The 20034-nt window shown below is 32.7% G+C and overlaps 2 protein-coding genes across 3 annotated transcripts in view; both read right to left on the reverse strand.

Annotated features, from left to right (window-relative positions):
- Nucleotides 1–458: 458 nt before the first annotated feature.
- On the reverse strand, nt 459–5067 carry LOC139481033 (chymotrypsin-like serine proteinase). The gene is made up of 7 exons (XM_071264066.1): nt 4981–5067; nt 4225–4283; nt 3466–3641; nt 2755–2836; nt 1888–2068; nt 1115–1257; nt 459–662 (listed from the first exon to the last, which is right to left on the reverse strand). The coding sequence occupies exons 1-7, from the start codon at nt 5027–5029 to the stop codon at nt 498–500; spliced, it is 855 nt and encodes a 284-aa protein (XP_071120167.1). The 5' UTR covers nt 5030–5067; the 3' UTR covers nt 459–497.
- Nucleotides 5068–10813: 5746 nt separating this feature from the next.
- Nucleotides 10814–20034, reverse strand: part of LOC139481034 (uncharacterized) — a 46514-nt gene continuing 37293 nt past the window's right edge. For both annotated transcript variants that reach the window (XM_071264067.1, XM_071264068.1), the window contains exons 14-15: nt 16269–16420; nt 10814–12168 (exon numbers count right to left, since the gene is read on the reverse strand). In XM_071264067.1, the coding sequence (XP_071120168.1) occupies nt 11426–12168; nt 16269–16420 (895 nt within the window). In that variant the 3' untranslated portion in view covers nt 10814–11425. The remainder of the gene's footprint in view (nt 12169–16268; nt 16421–20034) is intronic.

A 20034-nucleotide genomic window follows, 5' to 3' on the forward strand; every position in this document is an offset into this window, starting at 1 on the left:
AGCTATCACTGAAAAAAATGTACGAAAACGCCGCAAGATGAACCAAAAAAATATGTTACAAGCATCCATTAAAAAAAATGAATAGTGAGCATGTACTGATGTCCAATTGATCTAGATATTTATAAAAATAAAACAAAACATCTGTTATTTTGATTTTTAATGATGGGAATTTAAGCATGGTGCTATTTGGGTACTCCTCATTACGAATCATGGATAGTTTGGGAGTCGATTCAAACCCATTTTTCTATGACTCAATAGGAATTATAAATCAAATTGGTATACCTATATAATAAGAAGGATATGGCTACAAAATAAACACAGAATGATTTTTTTTGTCTTTATCATAAAAAAAAATGTAGGTGAAAAAAGTGTCAAAATAGGTGCAATTTGAGTACCGTCACGTTAAGTTTCATGCTTCTTCTAATGAAAAATCTATATAAAAAAACCAACAAAGTTAATGTTATCCAATGTGTTTTAATGTAAAACCATCAGGAAGTTTACACACAATTACATTGTGATGATACCCATGATCTAAAAGAGGACACTCTAGTATAGACGCTTGGATATGTTCCGTCACAGCCACTCGCACCCCATGATGTTACACCTGCCAGCTTATTGGTCCTTGAGTCATCTAAGCACGACATTGGGCCTCCACTATCACCCTAGAATAGACAACAAAATATGAACTCCAATTAGGCAGCAAGCCAACAACTTCCAAAATCAACAGAATATCAAATCATTTACCGAACTACATGTAACCGAATGTATCGTGAAAAATCACAATTATTAGTTAGTATTTGGTTTATTTCTTATTGTAACTCATAACCTCCTCCTTCAAAACTAATAAGCTTCATTTCTGTTCGACATGACAAATGAACGACATGAATGTTACAGTGTGTAATGTCACTTTCAGCATCAAGAAGAATGCTTGGAGTGACAGACGAGAACCAGACCTGCTTGCAATCCAGGTCAATTAAGATTGGAGTCGAAAGCACTGCTACACACAAAGTTGGTATGAAGTAGAATCATACCATACAAATTTCTTCGTCTTCACTCTAGATAATTAGAAAGATGTACCTCAGGCACAATAAATAATATATTCTGTATTGCTTACGTTGCATGCTGATTTTGTTTCTTCAAAAATACAAATGTGATCGTCACGAATTGTTGAAGTTACTGATTGCCATCTTGTCCTACATTCACTGTTTGTTATAACTTGCATCGTTACGTAGAGCAGATTTGTTGGTGAACTGCCACCTGTAAAATAGCTAAGCCAACTGCATTTGTTGTTATTGTTATTGTACACAGTTAAGTTAAATCATTTAAAGTGTATGAGTTATATTTTTCAAGAACGTTGATTATCTATCAGTTTTGAATATTACGATAGTTTATTAAAAATGCATGTCATACTACGTCATTCAGTCTCTGGTGGGTAGTTGCTTCGTTGGTAATAAATCATACCACATCTTCTTATTTTCATATGCACATGTTTGGGAATACAGAGTGAGGAGTTATTTAAAATAATGGCAATATTAATAAAGCCACAATAGGTCTTGCATTATATGTAATTGTAATAAGATAAATTGTAACGAATTGTATTAAAGAAATTATTCAGATTGAACAATAGCAATAAAATAATTAGACAAATGTCACATGTGATCCGGTAATCATGTGACCAGGTAGTAAGGAGCCTATTTGAGATAAATGTGTGAATTTAAAGATAGGTTCCACCTCACTCAGGCAAAGTTGATCTTATGTGATATTGACTACTGGTATTCTTTTTATGTCCATCGTGGTCATAAACCTCCTGAAGTATCAGTAGTAATAACTGTTGGGTTTTATTTTTTTCTGATAATGATAAAAAGATAAAATGTATATATCTTTTACCTCCGCTTGTGAGACCCCAGCCAGAAATGTTACAGTTTTTTAACTCAAAATTTTCTCCAGCATCTGCCAACACAATTTTATTAACTGAACCGCCATTGGTCAAAGTCAGTGCTGAAGAAAGCTCCAATAGGGCAATGTCATTTGGATAACCATCTGCTCCAACTGCAGAATACTGAGGATGCTGAAATTAAAAGATATTATTTCTTTATTTATCGTTCATCAGCTTAAAGGTTAGTAATAACAGTTTAAATAAGAATTTATTAATACAGAGATGATTTTGCCTCGTCTTGAACATGCATGAAGTTATTTCCATTGGACGTTAAGCAACCAACAATTATCAAGTTTGTATCGTTACATGAAACACAAGATTCGGTAATCAAATGGTTGCAAGTAAATAACGCCACAGTTACACTTCTGAAAATGTTACGGGAAAATTAAGTCAATCATATCAAAATTTCCTGTAAATGAAATTTCGTCATTTGCCGAAACGTACGACGACTATACAAGTGGCAAACAGTTTTTTTTGCATTTAGGACGAGAACAAATTTATCAATAAATCTCTTAGGTAGAATCTGCAAAACTAAGTGAATGACAGGGAGAAATTTGTCAATGGCAAAAAGGTAATGGTAAGAAGGGTCAGATATATTACCTTAAAGTTTAAAAAAGAAGATGTGGTATGATTGCCAATGAGACAACTGTCCACAAGAGACCAAAATGACACAGACATTAACAACTATAGGTCACCGTATGGCCTTCAACAATTGCAATGAGCAAAGCCAATACCGCATAGTCAGCTATAAAAGGCCCATTGGTCATTTTCTGGTTATGAATGTTATCGTTATAATAAGTTTGCAATATTAATCTTACCATAATTATTCTACTGACTGAGACAGTCTGTGTAGCTTCCGCATGAGCATTGGCACCAGCTCTGATTCTAAGATTTCCTGCACTGTAATACATACAAATTGTTCGTTGACACATGTTTAGGCATATTGTCCAATGTCATATGAAACCTTTTCCCTAACTCTCATTAATTCGAAATGCGACTAGATTTATGCCTTTTAGTTTTAAGTTTAAGTTTATTTTTTAAAAAGGCATTGTAGAATTGCTTTCGATATCACCTAATGTTTGCTTCAACGAAGATGGTCATCCTAAATAGACGAAAAAGTTATAGTTTTGAACAAACCCTTAAAAGATACAGCAAAATATTTTAATTTACCAAAATGTTATACAACTTTAAAACATCTGGGGAGGTTTAGTCGCAGTTTATGAATTCATTTACAATTTGTATAATTACTCGTGTCTCCCATTTCTTTCATATGGCTAGAATTTTGGAATATAACACACATATAAAATTTGTGTCAGTACAAACTATTACAGATGACAATGATAGTGATTGAGAAATAAAACATTAAAATACTACTGAAAGGAATTTTATGAAAAAAATGAATTTTTCTGAGTGTTTGGTCGTGGAGGGGTATTATCTCGTAAAAACCAATCAACATTTGTAGCAGTTAGTATTTTTGGCATAAAAGCAGACTTTTAAATGAAAGATAAAAGATAAATCACATTACTTACGTCTGACCATCCACGCAGTGTGCGGCAGTAAGTATCCATTTTCCATCTATTATGTTTCCACCACAAATATGACTCCAAATAAGTCCAAGGAAACCTTGTTGTAAAGAAATTTGCCACGGGAATTCGGTAATTTGAGCATTCTGACCATTTACGATTTTCCCAGACAGTAGTTGATCCTATTAAAATAAAGCTTTTACAATATTACAGTTATTTGTAATAAAAAAAAAAGAGTAACAAAATTTGGTATAAACATTATTATTTTACATAAATGTAACATACATAGTGATATCAAATACTATCTTCATAACCTATTGTAGATCTAAACGATGGCTAATTTTCAAATTTGTGTATCAGTTCTACCATTCAAAGACTAAACGGTGTGGTAAAATTGTAATTTAATATGTAATGAGTAGATAAACTCATCATAGATACCAGGACTAAAATTTGTATATACGCCAGACGCGCGTTTCGTCTATAAAAGACTCATCAGTGACGCTCGAATCCAAAAAAGTTAAAAAGGCCAAATAATGTACGAATTTGTAGGGCATTGAGGACCAAAATTCCTAAATATTTTGCCAAATACAGCTAAGGTAATCTATGCCTGAGGTAGATGAAGATATGACATCAATTAAAAGTATATCATTCGTTGCTTGGTCAGCTTGTTTCAATACAATCTTATAAATGTTGCGTCAAACAAATGGAAAACGTTTTACATAACAAATAAATAGAAGAATTATGTTCACAATTGTAAACACTAACCTGTTCATCAGCTAGTTCCCGAAGGATTCTACCAGGCTGTACAATCGTAGGGGTGCTCCCTAAAAGGTGAGTAATTTTAGACGTTATCATATGATTACATGTTAGTTTCAATAAGCAACAGTTGTAGCCTATGTTTACAATTAAGTGTTCTATCTCAATTGTCGGTTGCGTACCTTCAGTCTGTGAACAAAAATAAACGATGTTCATGCCTTGCTGAATGACTCTCACGGCCATAGTTATGGTCCACATTTTTTATGGTCGTCCAAGGTTGTTAACCATTACTGGATTTGTAATTCTAAACGTCTACCAAAAATGTGGTCAAAGCCATTTTAGTCATATCTATAGTATGTCATCAACTCTACTTCTAAACGAGTAGGAGTTAAAGCCTATAGCATTCTACATGCTCTACTTAATTTACAATAAAACGTTGTAAAAAAATAAAAGAACACTAGTTCAAATAAAATTTAAAAAAAAATATCTCAACACTGACAATTTACAAATACACTATGCGCATTTGTGAATTAATGAGTTGTTCGTTCGCTCGTTGATTTTCATCTACTATATAAAAAAAAAAAATCTTGAATAACCGGTAATTAAACAAATCCAGAAAATAATTCCGACATCTCATGTGCTCTCGTGACCTTTGTAGTGTTACAAAAATTGATGCAAACAAGACTGTCAGATGCCAAAAAGCTACTGCAGTTCATAAATGATCACCACAGTTCGGTGTTAATCGAAAAAAACTTCTTTACTCACCTGCATAGGCAACAACAGTGATGAGAAGTAACACCTTCATATGGAACATATTGAAGAAGACAATAATCCACGATTTTACCTCATATTTATATATACATCTTTACATCTTTACAGCTTCCAGATGTTACTTTCCCAATCTAACAAGAATAACACTTTTAATAGTCACTAAACTAATAAATTAAATTTTAACAAATTATAAAATATAAATCTTACAAAAGCTGAAACAAACATGATGGGAAAACGACATCTGTTCTTTTGGCCTATTATGACATGTTACGTCAAGTACCTTTATAGTTGAAGTTACTAAAGAGAGGCACGCAAGGACGAAAGATTTATAATTGTCCCCATTGTCTTCATATTACTTCACATGACCTTTGTCGATTAATATGTTATTGTTTTATGTTCTCGTTCACTCAAGGACCTAACATCCATACTACGGCTTCAGTTGATTTTTTTCAGTTATAAATTTTCCCCTCTTTGTATCAAAATTGTTAGCAAAGTATTATTTCATATGTAAAACAACAGTAAGGATATAGCACTATTTTCAGTCTAGTAGGTATCATATACATTGCAATAGATTTCTAGTTTTGGAAATCGCTCAAGAAGTAATATTCTTAAACTTACATGTACATGTTTGTGATTGAAAAATGCAACATAAATCTGGTAATCTAATTTATACGAAAACAAAAACGGTTTAGGATATTTCGCTTTCTTTTGGCTTCAGATGGTCCTCAATGATTTATGGATATGCTAAATTTGATTATGAAGATTCTGGAATATTTATGTACTAACATGAGCAAAACAACTGGTTCCACATGTGGAGCTTGATTTGCTTACTATTGTAGAGCGCATAAGAACATCCCCGTTTTTGTGGGATTTGTGTTGCTCCGACTTCAGTAACTGGTCTACATTAAGTTGTGTATACTGTTGTTTGTCTTTTGACCGTTTATCATTTGATTTGTTCGTTTGAGATTGAATGTTCCTATGGATATATGTTCCTTCTCTTATCTTAATGAGAATGTAAATTTTCTGAATAAACCTTAATCGGGAGCGTTTAAAGCCGAATATTTGAAAGCCAAAGTTTATAACCGAAACAGTTGAAGAGCTAAATAACCAAAACAGGACCTCAAAAAAGTCAAATCCATCTAACTAAAGATCAAACCGTATTAGCTGTATTTGGCAAAACGTTTAGGAATTTTGGTCCTCAATGCTCTTCAACTTCGTACTTTATTTGTCCTTTTAAGCTTTTTTGGATTCGAGCGTCACTGATGCGTCTTTTGTAGACGAAACGCACGTCTGACGTAAATACAAAACTTAATCCTGGTATCTATGATGACTTTATGTACAACCACTTGGTCGATTCCACTGCTGTTGTAGTTTTAATTCCCCGAAGGTATCACCAGCCTAGTGGTCAGCACGTCTGCGCTGACAGAAATTATCATTGATATGGTCAGATTTTAAATTAACTGTTTACAAAACTTTTGAATTTTTGAAATACTAAGGTTTTCTTACTCGGGAATAGATTACCATAGCTGTATTTGTCAAACAATTTATGAATTTTGGTCGTCAATGCTCTTCAACTTCGTACTTTATTTGTCCTTTTGATTTTTTTCTGATATCGAGCATCACTGATGAGTCTTTTGTAAACGACACGCTGGTCTGGCGTAAATACAAAATTTAATCCTGGTATCTATGATGAGATTGTTTGACTAGGGATGTTGAAACCTTTGTTTCTAATAATTCAAAAATGTATAAACGGACTATTTCAGAACGGTTCCAAAAGCTCTGAAACACGCGAAACGATTTTAGCTTTTGGATTGATATCGATAGGAAAAGCATGGTCAATAAATCAATAAACCTATTTAAGAAAAGGAACTTTACTGATGTACCCTTGTTGACAATTTTACCTGTCATGTCTGTTTGTTCTCAGATTCTCGGAGTGCAGTATTTTTTATAACAATATTGCCACTAATAATTTATCTGTACACAAGTTTATATGTTCCCTTATGTTTTAATGAACACACCCTTTTTAAATATAGACCTACTCCTAGAGCTGGGGTATATTATTTTGGGTTATTGAATGTAATCAATATTTTCCAAATAAAACTACTTCCACCTCTAATACATTGAACTTCAATTTCACTTCATCCTGAGATACTAATATCCCTAAAAAGTTATCATAATTGTCTAATAACGAAGAACTTGATTTGTTTACTAGAAATGTTAATGATATATAATAATTTTTAGAAGGAATTGAAAACAGTTTCAATTCAAGAGACCAAATTTAAGCCTGTCTGACCTCCTATCTTATTGAAGTTGTGGAAATATTGGTTAGATATCCTGTATATTCTAGTCCTTAAAATCTTTGGTCTTTTTACAACTATATAGGCTGTAAGCTGACCAGTAACTATTCACACCTATGTCCTGTTGTATTTATGGAGAGCTGGCTCAGTAACAAACATGCCATATCCTCTTTTCCTTTGATTATATACTGTATATCTATTTATTTTCCATGGGTAAAAATTTTCATGGATTAAGGAAAACTTTTATGCTAATGGATATTAATTTCGTGGTTTTATTGAAGTTACCTACACATGCTACAGGCCTAAAAAAAATAAGTCATTCACTGAACATTTATTTGGGTGGTTCACTTGTACCCATGACATCCATGAAAACTGGTATCCAATGAATGATAATGAAGCCACAGTACTCAAGAATATAAGCAACACTATTTTCATGTGTAATAATACCTTGAATCTTCTTTATATTATTGTTTAATTGTCACAACACAGATAAAACATTAAAACTAGATATGGACAATGCCCCTTTGCTCCGTCATATGTCAGAGTGTATAGTTCCACATACTTTCAATTTGAAAAACAGTAATGATGAAATACAATTTGAAATTATTGCGCTGTCTGTAAGAAACAACTTAGTCCTAACTATACGAAATTTAACAATATGTATAATGGGCTGATCTATCTTTTATTTCTATTTTGATTACAAAAATAATCACCAAGTCCAAATACCTAGCATTTTGAGAATATTTGAAAAAGATCAAAATACAGTGGACATGCAAACATCTTTTATGTTCAGAAACATCTTACAAAATATTAAAGTTGTAGCTCACAGGAGGTGACAGATGGACATCAACATATCTGGACAGACTAACAAACGTAATGGACAGAGGGACAAGGGCAAATAAATATGCTCATCAACATTTTGTCATGGGTGGCACATGTGACATAAAAACAGACAAAAATACAAGTACCCGGTCATGTCCACTTGTATTTTTGTCCATCTGATGAGTCCAGCCTTTTTCAACTGATTTTTATAGTTTGTTCTTATGTTGTACTGTTATACCACTGTCCCAGGTTAGGGGAGGGTTGGGATCCCATTAACATGTTTAACCCGGCCACACTATTTATGAATGTGCCTGTCCCAAGTCAGGAGCCTGTAATTCAGTGGTTGTCGTTTGTTTATAGGTTACATATTTGTTTTTGGTTCATTTTTTTATATAAATAAGGTCGTTAGTTTTCTCGCTTGAATTGTTTTACATTGTCGTATCGGGACCTTTTATAGCTGACTATGCGGTATGGGCTTTGCTTATTGCTGAAGGCCGTACAGTGACCTATGGTCTCTTGTGGACAGTTATCTCATTGGCAATTATACCACATCTTCTTTTTTATATAATTTATTTCCATATTTAAATATCTAATAACTGGAAACACAATAAAACAATGATGGATGAATATCTTATCATGATCACACATGTAATGTAAACATATATTCATTCAATTCTACTTTGTATATGTATATTACACAATGTTGATTTTACAATAAAGGCAACATGTTTCTTGATATTCATATATAAGTATATGAATAAAGAGATATTAACAAGCATATATAGGATATAATGTCTTGAAGTTATTTTTACTTGGTATCACACAATTCTATAAACATGATAAAGGGGTCTGCTTTACATTTTGGAAAAGATAAAAATGGCTAAATGTGTGTAACAATTAGTATGTCATAGTTATCCTAATTATTGACTGAATTTATAATTATATAGACTTTCATTGATCAAAATAAGAAAATAATATTTTAGAAAATATTTCTACATGATCTATAAGAAAACTAATACCCTATAGTAGTTGTTTGAATTTTTTATAGATTTATTGGAAAGGAAATGCTCAAATTATTTATGGAAAAAAAAGTGTTTTACACTTTCACATGTTGGTTCATTTAAATCTATGCATATATTCATTCACACCAACATACTGTGAATTTATAAATATTTGTTGGATAACAATTTACGTTGATTTAGTGGGTAAAATTTGTCCAAAAGAATGTATGCAGACTTTGCCAAAAGAACGAATTTAAATATCCACGAAAATACAAGTTTTACTTAATCCACAAAAGTTGGTAATCACAAAAATAAATCAACCCACAGTTGTTAAATATACATGTACCAACATGTTGTAAAAAAATAGCTCTTCTGTTTCCTATTTTACTCCCTGTCTACATATATGTCATATTGATAGAACATAGTAGCATGTATAGACCATTTTCAAATTATCAAAGGGAGACAACTTTAACGTAGGACAAATTTACCAATGCTACAGGCTTTCCAGCAAAATGGATGTTTGAGAGCCCCGAAGTCAGCATACCTATTTGAGTAATTTTGCTATCAACTTATGGACATACATGCATAAATTATCCACATTCCTGAAAATTGAAATTGGATATTTGCCTATTATGGTTTTAATATCCCATATCTTAATACATGGTTAGATGCAGCTCTCAAAGAACCCCACAGATTTAATTTATCTTCTTAAAGATAGACAATATTACCTAAATCTTTAAAGGGGGTTGCTTCATCAAATAAAAAACAACATATATTTAATACTTTGATAATTAGACCAGTTGTTTCTAGTCAGAAACAGTTGACTTGTTACTTTGACCTGCTCAATTAAACTGATAGTAGAACAGTTCCTGTTCTTTTTTTAAATTTAATGGGATATATGCAAACAATTCATCTTCAATAAAACGTAAAGGACTGCTAAATAAACAAAAAAATATATCATAATTAAAAAACAACACAAAAAACATCTGCACACATTATTGACATTCATTACCTCCTTTGTTTTTACATTTTCTTTTTCATTTAAAATACTTAACACAAACCATTACAAAATTAACGGTACCAATTTTCTTGCACCAGATGCGCATTTCAACAATACATGTCTCTTCAGTGATGCTCGTTGCCAAAATATTTGAAATCCAAATCTTATATGAAAGATGAAGAGCTATAATCCAAAAGGTCCAAAAAGTATAGCCAAATCCGTGAAAGGAATCAGAGCTTTGCATGAGGGAGATACATACAGTTGAGCATTTCTAAGTCCTTAATTTTAATACTATCAAGTGAATTTGAAGAAAATCTCTGCAGTAAACAGTGCTTCAATTGGTGATAACAAAAACAACAATAACAAGAATGTGTCCCAAGTACACGGATGTCCCACTCGCACTATCATTTTCCATGTTCAATGGACCATGAAATTATGTTAAACATTCTAATTTGGCATTAAAATTAGAAAGATCATATCATAAGGAACATGTGTACTAAGTTTGAAGTTGATTGGACTTCAACTTCATCAAAAACTACCTTGACCAAAAACTTTAAACTGAAGTGGGACAGACGGACAAACGAACGAACGGACGGATGAACCAACGGATGCATTAAAGAAGGAACTAACAGATGCACAGACCAGAAAACATAATGCCCCTCTATTATTGTAGGTGGGGCATAAAAAACATGCATATTAAATAATTGTTTTAGACTTGTAAATAACTTTATTCATGATTTGTTTCACTTGATTTTCCAGAAATGCTTTAACCTGAAACAAGGAAATATAAAAGGTCAAATAATTGTTTATATATAACAGTTTACATGAAATCATATGATAAAGTAGTTACAATACAATTCAATAATCATGATAATTTCCTGTAAACTCAAACTCCCTGAGTAATAAAATAGAAAGAAAAAAATAGCCTATCATTACTTTTCTACATTATGGACACTGTCTGTTGAATGTTAACATGTTACTAAAGGATAATAATTTGTTTAACTAATGTTGAATATGCATGCATCTTGTGGCCTTATTATAACTTTTCAGTTGACATCAAAATATCAATGAATACATTTTAACTATATAATTTATATTCAATTTATCCACCTTCTTTAGATAGAAAAACCCAACCAAAACACTGTAAAAAGGTAAGAAATTAACAATTCTTGTAAAACTGACAACATCTCCAATTGCATATTTAGCATATAACCTCATTTTTCTATAAATAGGTTAGATCGTACAACTTTTGTTTATTTGGCATCAACTGAGTATTTCATGTATTTGTTAATTTAAATGATTTTAAAATTACTAAATCATCATAATTCAATTAGATATTCCGGATAACATTGAGCACTATCAAATACTACAAATATGGAGGGTTTAGCTGGATTGTCACTGGCTGAATTGTAAAGCCTGTTCTGTTCATCACGTGGAGGTTTACGCATGCCATTTTGTCCTTGACATGGCCTTCCCACTAAAACACGTGCTAGAAACATATATCTGCTTGTTGTCTGGATAAATTGTTCCTCTAATGGAATATCTTCTGATTGACCAGTAGAACTAGCCTCTTGGCCTGTAATATTCACATTAGTGTTTGCAAAGTTTACAGGTTGTGCTCCAAAAGTAAAGTTGTTAGCTGCCCCAAAAGTAGCAGCAGCGGCTGCACCACCAAATCCAAACCCTGGTGGATTAGTAGCTGAGTTGATTGGAGGCTGTGATTGTCTGATATTGCGATAATGATTTAAAAATTGTGCAATGTTTGAACCACTAGTTTGATTATTTGAAGTTCCACCAAAGAATCCTGAGACATTATTATTTGTAGCTGTTGTTCCGAATCCGAATCCTTGATTTTGATTGCTGTTTATTAACACTGGTGGGTTAACCCCCATAGAAAAACCATGTGTAAAGGGTAATGGAATTGCATTATTCCCTCCAAACGAAGGACGTTGGTAAGCACTTCCCAAATTGAAACCTTTAGGCCATGCTGACTTATTACGTCTAATTGTTCCGATATGAGAATACTTTTCTGAATAACTTGAATCTGTTGCGAAGTAAGTCCCTAAAATATACCAATACAATATATGAGCATTGCTATGATACTGATTGTTTGTCCATCACTAATGAGCTCAGTAAAGCGTTAACAATGTTCTTCCTTTTAGCTACTGTGGATTGTTAATATTCGTCGGAAAACAATTGTTGAGGATTTCCTGGGTATAGGAGAACCACAAGTTAAAGTGTTCAACAATTAAAACTTTTCTAAAGGAATTAATGCAGACTTTGGCAAAAACCACAAATGAAATATCCACGAATATGCAAGTTTTCTTTAACCCATGAAAATCGGTACCCATGAAAATTAACAAATCCACATTATATAAATTAAATATGAAAAGATATACAAACTACATAGCATACTGTAAATTCAGAAAATATTGCAAGGTTTATATATCATACATGAACTAAAGCTTTGTAAAGTCACAATAATCTATCTAGCATTTTTGTCCAATCTTCAACCAGATGCTCTGCAGGGCGCAGCTATATAGGACCGCAGAGTTCGAACACTGAACATTGGGGCAAGTATGGACACAACATTCAAGCTTGATACAGCTCTACATTTGGAATGTGATTAAATAGTTGACACAACACAGGTTTCTGCCACATAATGAATGTGGTCTAAGAACTTAAACTTAAAAACTTTAAATTTTAAATTGGACATTACCTATTATGGTCCAATATCCAAAATCTAAATACATGGTTAGATTCAGCATATCAAAGAACCCCAAGAATTCAATTTTTGATGAAATCAAATAAAGTTCAATTTTGAACCCTTTAGACCTCAATGTGGACCAATCTGATAACCTGACCAAAACATCAACAAGAGGCTGTCACAACGACAGCAAACCGGATTTATTAATATTTATTTGTGTCCTGGCAATATCACAAGAACCATTACTGATGAATGGTGAAAGTGAAAATCGTCAATATCAAATTTGACCTCCATTTTGTCATTAGTATCAACATATTAAGATTTGAAAAGCTTAGATTGAATGGTTCATGAGTAAATGCAACAACGTGAATGGAAATGCCATTTTACAATCTTTCAAGAACCATAACTCCTGAACGGTAAAAGTCAAAATCGTCATTATTGAACTTGACCTCTATTTTGCCATCAGTAACAACATATAAAAATTTCAAAAGCTTTGGTTGAATGGTTCATGACAAAATGCAGGGACATGACTGGAAACACCATTTTTCAATCTTTCAAGAACCATAACTTCTGAACGGTATAATTCAAAATCGTCTTTATTGAACTTGACCTCTATTTTGTCATCAGTAACAACTTATTAAAATTTGGGAAGCTTTGGTAGAACAGTTCATACGTAAATGCACGGACACGACTGGAAACTCCATTTTTCAATCTTTCAAGAACCATAACTCCTGATGGTAAAAGTCAAAATCGTCATTATTAAACATGACCTCCATTTGGTCATCAGTAACAACATATTAAAATTTGGGAAGCTTTAGTAAAACAGTTCATGCGTAAATGCATGGACATGATTGGAAACTGCATTTTTCAATCTTTCAAGAACCATAACTCCTGAACGGTAAAAGTCAAAATCGCCATTATTGAACTTGACCTTCATTTAGTTGTCAGTAACAACATATTAAAATTTTAAAAGCTTTGATTGAACGGTGCATGAGTTAATGCACGGACAACATTTGATTGCCGCCCGCCCGCCGTACATCCCCAAATCAATAACCGACATTTTTGTCACAAAAATCCGGTTAAAAATCAAAATACATGTTTAGATTCAGCATATCAAAAAAAACCAAGGATTCATTTTTTGTTGAAATCAAACAAAAGTTTAATTTTGGACCAGGATTTGAACCAACTTGAAAACTGGGCCCATAATCAAAAATCTAAGTACATGTTTAGATTCAGCATATCAAAGAACCCCAATTATTCAATTTTTGATGAAATCAAATAAAGTTCAACTTTAGACCTCAATGTAAACCAATCTGATAACCTGACCAAAACATCAAAAATCAAAATACATGTTTAGATTCAGCATATCAAAGAACCCCAAAGATTCAATTTTTGTTGAAATCAAACAAAGTTTAATTTTGGACCTGGATTTGAACCAACTTGAAAACTGGGCCCATAATCAAAAATCTAAGTACATGTTTAGATTTAGCATATCAAAAAAACCCAAGAACTAAAAATTTGTTGAAATCAAACAGTTAAATTTTGGACCCCAATTTGGACCAACTTGAAAACTGGGCCCAAAATCAAAAATCTAAGTACATGTTTAGATTCAGCATATCAAAGAACCCCAAGAATTCAATTTTTGTTAAAATCAAACTTAGTTTAATTTTGGACCCTTTGGACCTTAATGTAGACCAATTTGAAAATGGGACCAAAAATTAAGAATCTACATACACAGTTAGATTCAGCATATCAAAGAACCCCAATTATTCAATTTTTGATGAATTCAAACAAAGTATAATTTTGGACCCTCTGGGCCCCTAATTCCTAAACTGTTGGGACTAAGAATAATGCTTATTTGGGCCCTTTTTGGCCCTTAATTCCTAAACTGTTGGGACCAAAACTTCCAAAATCAATCCCAACCTTCCTTTTATGGTCATAAACCTTGTGTTTAAATTTCATAGATTTCTATTCACTTATACTAAAGTTATAGTGCGAAAACCAAAAGTCTTCCAACGCCGCCGATGATGACAACGACTACGGACAATTCCAACGTGATACCAATTTTTTCAATTTTCAATTTTTGCAGTTGCATAAAAAAATTGCAATATGATAAATGCAGGCAATAGTTTCTTGCCTTTCAATATACTCCTTGTAACCAACACAGTGTGACAACTGTCCAGATAAATCTTCTTACAATAGAGAAATCAGATGCATGTTCCAACATTTTCAAATTATTAACACTTCATATAATGAACTATTCTTACCTTTTATAATGCTCACCAAAGTATTTGTTTAATAACGGATGGACAAACAGGCCCATAGATAAATCAACAAGGTGAATGAAATATAATAAATATTCAAGAAGATGTGGTATGAGTGCCAATGAGACAACTCTCCATTTAAGTCACAATTTATAAAAATAAACCAATATAGATCAAAGTATAGTCTTCTACACAATAACCCTATTTCAGTTGATTCACTTAGCTTGTATTCCTACATACCAGTTATCATGGATTTATGGAAAACAGTATTTTCTTGGAAATTTGTTTAGTTGCTCTTCAAAAGTTTCTATACAAAAGAACCTGTGTCACTCACCTTGGTCTATGTGCATATTAGTTTAAACATATTTATTTATAGTAGATTGGGAAACAAGTTTTGCAACTTATATTAATCCCTTTCCACTTTGTGCATATTAAACAATGGACACAGATGGATTCATGACAAAATTGTGTTTTGGTGATGGTGATGTGTTTGTAGGTCTTACTGTACTGAACATTCTTGCTGTTTATAATTATCTCTATCTGTAATGCACTTGGCCCAGTAGTTACAGAGGAAAATATTATGTAAAAATTTACAAAAATTTACAAAATTTATGAAAATTGTTAAAAATTGACAATAAAGGGCAATAACTTCTTCAGGGGTCAATTGACCATTTTGGTCATGCTGACTTATTTGTAGGTCTTACTTTGCTGTACATTATAACTGTTTACCTCTATCTATAATAATATTGAAGATAATAACCAAAAACGGCAAAATTTCCTTAAAATTACTAATTCAGGGGCAGCAACCCAACAATGGGTTGTCCGATTCATCCAAAAAATTCAAGGCAGATAGATCTTGACGGGGTCAGATCTGCTCTCAATGCTTTAGTTTCAGAGATATAAGCCAAAATCTACATTTTGCCCCATATGTTCTATTTATAGCCATGGCGGCCATCTAGGTTGGTTGGACAGGTCACCGGACACACCTTTTACACTAGATATCCCAATGATGATTGTGGCCAAGTTTGGCTTAATTTGGCCTAGTAGTTTCAAAGGAGAAAATTTTTGTAAAAGTAACATCGAAGGGCAACAGACGAATGACAATGGATGACAGAGGCCAAGTAATGAGAAAAGCCCACTTTTGGCCTTGAGCTTAAAATTGGCCTTCATAAGTTGAGTTTAATAATATACCTTGGCCAAAAGCTGTGCCATTCAAACCACACATTCTCCAGTCTAGGCCATCACGACATATACCCCCTACAGCTGATGTTTCTGTTCCATGGAAAAGATGCTGCTCATTTATATTATCTTTTCCTATGTCTTCTATCATGTGCTCTTTTTGTCTAAAAAATAATAATCAAGTTCACAAATATCTAACATGTGCATTTACTCAATACCACCTTAAACTTAAGTTAAGGAACAAGCAATTTCTCCTTATTTTCATAGCAATGATTATAAGTGCATGCAAATATTTTTTAAATTATAGTATATAAATATCTAAAATTTATTGTTGAATCATGTTAGAGGTAAGACTTACAAAAATGATAAGTCCTTGTAGACTAGGGTAGAAATAACCATGATAAAAATATCCAGAACATACCATAAAATTGACATTGGATATCTTAATACCTCCTTACGCTAATATTTGAAATGAGCAAATAACTTTTATAATAATGACAATGGATGAGTGTTTAAAATCCAATATGAAATATAACATGCATATATATCAGGATAAGAATCATTGGGGTAATGACTTCTTTGTTTGAAATGATAGAATAAGTGATGAGACTTAAAATGGAGGAGTTCTAGGGGTGAAACCCATCTGTAAATGCTGTTAATAGAATGTAAACCAGATGCTCCGCAGGGCGTAGCTTTATACGACCGCAGAGGTTGAACCCTGAACGGTTGGGGCAAGTATGGACACAACATTCAAGCTGGATTCAGCTCTAAATTTGGATTGTGATTAAATAGTTGACACAGCATAGGTTTCTGACACAGAATGAATGTGTTCTAATGAACTTAAAATTTTTGTTTTCTCTTAGAGCAATTCACTATGCTGTTGAATATTAATCCTCTCAAAAAAATGTTTGAAGAAATTTTCTTTTTTATTTATGAAATTTCAAATGAGAAAAATTGAACCCAATTTTTTTAATCACATCCCCCTTTCCCTTATTCCAAAACTAATCTCAATTAAAATTTCTAATGGAGTTTGCAACAATAACTACTCATTTAAATACATCATAAAATATTAAGATGTAAAAAAAACTGCTTGTTATCACTGAATGGTAAAGATTATTTTAATTTATCAGTTGGTAGTAAAAAGTGAATATACATTGTATATTGTATATAACAAAGATTTAAGTTGATTCTGGACAAAGAAAGATAACTCCAATTAAAAAAAAATCTTGCTATTGCACAATATTTTGCAATTAGATATTTCTTGCTTACTATTCTGGACAAAGAAAGATAACTCTAATTAAAAACTAGAGGCTCTAAAGAGCCTGTGTCGCTCACCTTGGTCTATGTGCATATTAAACAAAGGACACAAATGGATTCATGACAAAATTGTATTTTGGTGATGGTGATGTGTTTGAAGTTCTTACTTTACTGAACGATTTTGCTTCTTACAATTATATCTATAATGAACTTTGCCCATTAGTAACAGAGAACTATATTTGGTTAAAATTTACATAAATTTACCAAATTAATGAAAATTGTTAAAAATTGACTATAAAGGGCAATAACTCCTTAAGGGGTCAATTGACCATTTAGGTCATGTTGACTTATTTGTAGATCTTACTTTGCTGAACATTATTGCTGTTTACAGTTTATCGCTATCTATAATAGTATTCAAGATAACCAAAAACGGCAAAATTTCTTTAAAAATTACCAATTGGAGGGCAGCAACCCAACAACCAGTTGTCCAATTCATCTGAAAAATTCAGGGCAGAAAGATATTGACTTGATTAACAATTTTACTTCTTGTCAGATTTGCTCTAGATGCTTTGGTTTCATAGTTATAAGCCCAAAACTGCATTTTACCCCTATGTTCTATTTTTAGCCGTGGCGGCCATCTTGGTTGAATGGCCAGGTCATCGGACACATTTTTCAAACTAGATACCCCAAAGATGATTGTGGCCTAGTAGTTTCAGTGGAGATTTTGTAAAAGATTACTTAGATTTATGAAAAATGGTTAAAGATTGACTATAAAGGGCAATAACTCCTAAACGGGTCAACTGACCATTTTGGTGATGTTGACTTATTTGTAGATCTTACTTTGCTGAACATTATTGCTGTTTACAATTTATCTCTATCTATAATAATATTCAAGATAATAACCAAAAACAGCAAAATTTCCTCAAAATTACCAATTCAGGGGCAGCAACCTAACAACCGATTGACCGATTCATCTGAAAATTTCAGGGCAGATAGATCTTGACCTGATATAAACATTTTTATCCCATGTCAGATTTCCTCAAAATGCTTTGGTTTTTGAGTTATAAGCCAAAAACTGCATTTTACCCCTATGTTCTATTTTTAGCGGTGGCAGCCATCTTGGTTGGTTGACCAGGTCACGCCACACATTTTTTAAACTAGATACCCCAAAGATGATTGTGGCCAAGTTTGGATTAATTTGGCCCAGTAGTTTCAGAAGAAGATTTTTGTAAAAGATTACTTTAATTTACGAAAAATGGTTAAAAATTGACTATAAAGGGCAATAACTCCTAAACGGGTCAACTGACCATTTTGGTCATGTTGACTTATTTGTAGATCTTACTTTGCTGAACATTATTGCTGTTTACAATTTATCTCTATCTATAATAATATTCAAGATAATAACCAAAAACAGCAAAATTTCCTCAAAATTACCAATTCAGGGGCAGCAACCCAACAACCGATTGACCGATTCATCTGAAAATTTCAGGGCAGATAGATCTTGACCTGATATAAACATTTTTATCCCATGTCAGATTTCCTCAAAATGCTTTGGTTTTTGAGTTATAAGCCAAAAACTGCATTTTACCCCTATGTTCTATTTTTAGCGGTGGCAGCCATCTTGGTTGGTTGACCAGGTCACGCCACACATTTTTTAAACTAGATACCCCAAAGATGATTGTGGCCAAGTTTGGATTAATTTGGCCCAGTAGTTTCAGAAGAAGATTTTTGTAAAAGATTACTTTAATTTACGAAAAATGGTTAAAAATTGACTATAAAGGGCAATAACTCCTAAACGGGTCAACTGACCATTTTGGTCATGTTGACTTATTTGTAGATCTTACTTTGCTGAACATTATTGCTGTTTACAGTTTATCTCTATCTATAATAATATTCAAGATAATAACCAAAAACAGCAAAATTTCCTCAAAATTACCAATTCAGGGGCAGCAACCCAACAACCGATTGACCGATTCATCTGAAAATTTCAGGGCAGATAGATCTTGACCTGATAAACATTTTTATCCCTGTCAGATTTCCTCAAAATGCTTTGGTTTTTGAGTTATAAGCCAAAAACTGCATTTTACCCCTTTTTTTCTATTTTTAGCCATGGCGGGCATCTTGGTTGGTTGACCAGGTCACGCCACACATTTTTAAAACTAGATACCCCAAAGATGATTGTGGCCAAGTTTGGATTAATTTGGCCCAGTAGTTTCAGAGGAGAAGATTTTTGTAAAAGATTACCTTAATTAACGAAAAATGGTTAAAAATTGACTATAAAGGGCAATAACTCCTAAACGGGTCAACTGACCATTTTGGTCATGTTGACTTATTTGTAGATCTTACTTTGCTGAACATTATTGCTGTTTACAGTTTATCTCTATCTATAATAATATTCAAGATAATAACCAAAAACAGCAAAATTTCCTCAAAATTACCAATTCAGGGGCAGCAACCCAACAACCGATTGACCGATTCATCTGAAAATTTCAGGGCAGATAGATCTTGACCTGATAAACAT

This window comes from Mytilus edulis, chromosome 7, assembly GCF_963676685.1.
Source record: "Mytilus edulis chromosome 7, xbMytEdul2.2, whole genome shotgun sequence".
NCBI classification, from domain to species: domain Eukaryota; kingdom Metazoa; phylum Mollusca; class Bivalvia; order Mytilida; family Mytilidae; genus Mytilus; species Mytilus edulis.

Coding starts and splice junctions, on each gene's coding strand:
- LOC139481033 (XM_071264066.1), bottom strand. CDS start 5,029: ATGTTCCATATGAAGGTGTTACTTCTCATCACTGTTGTTGCCTATGCA. Junction 4,284..4,980: donor CACTGTTGTTGCCTATGCAG/GTGAGTAAAGAA, acceptor CTCACCTTTTAG/GGAGCACCCCTACGATTGTA. Junction 2,837..3,465: donor CACTGCGTGGATGGTCAGAC/GTAAGTAATGTG, acceptor TATGTATTACAG/TGCAGGAAATCTTAGAATCA.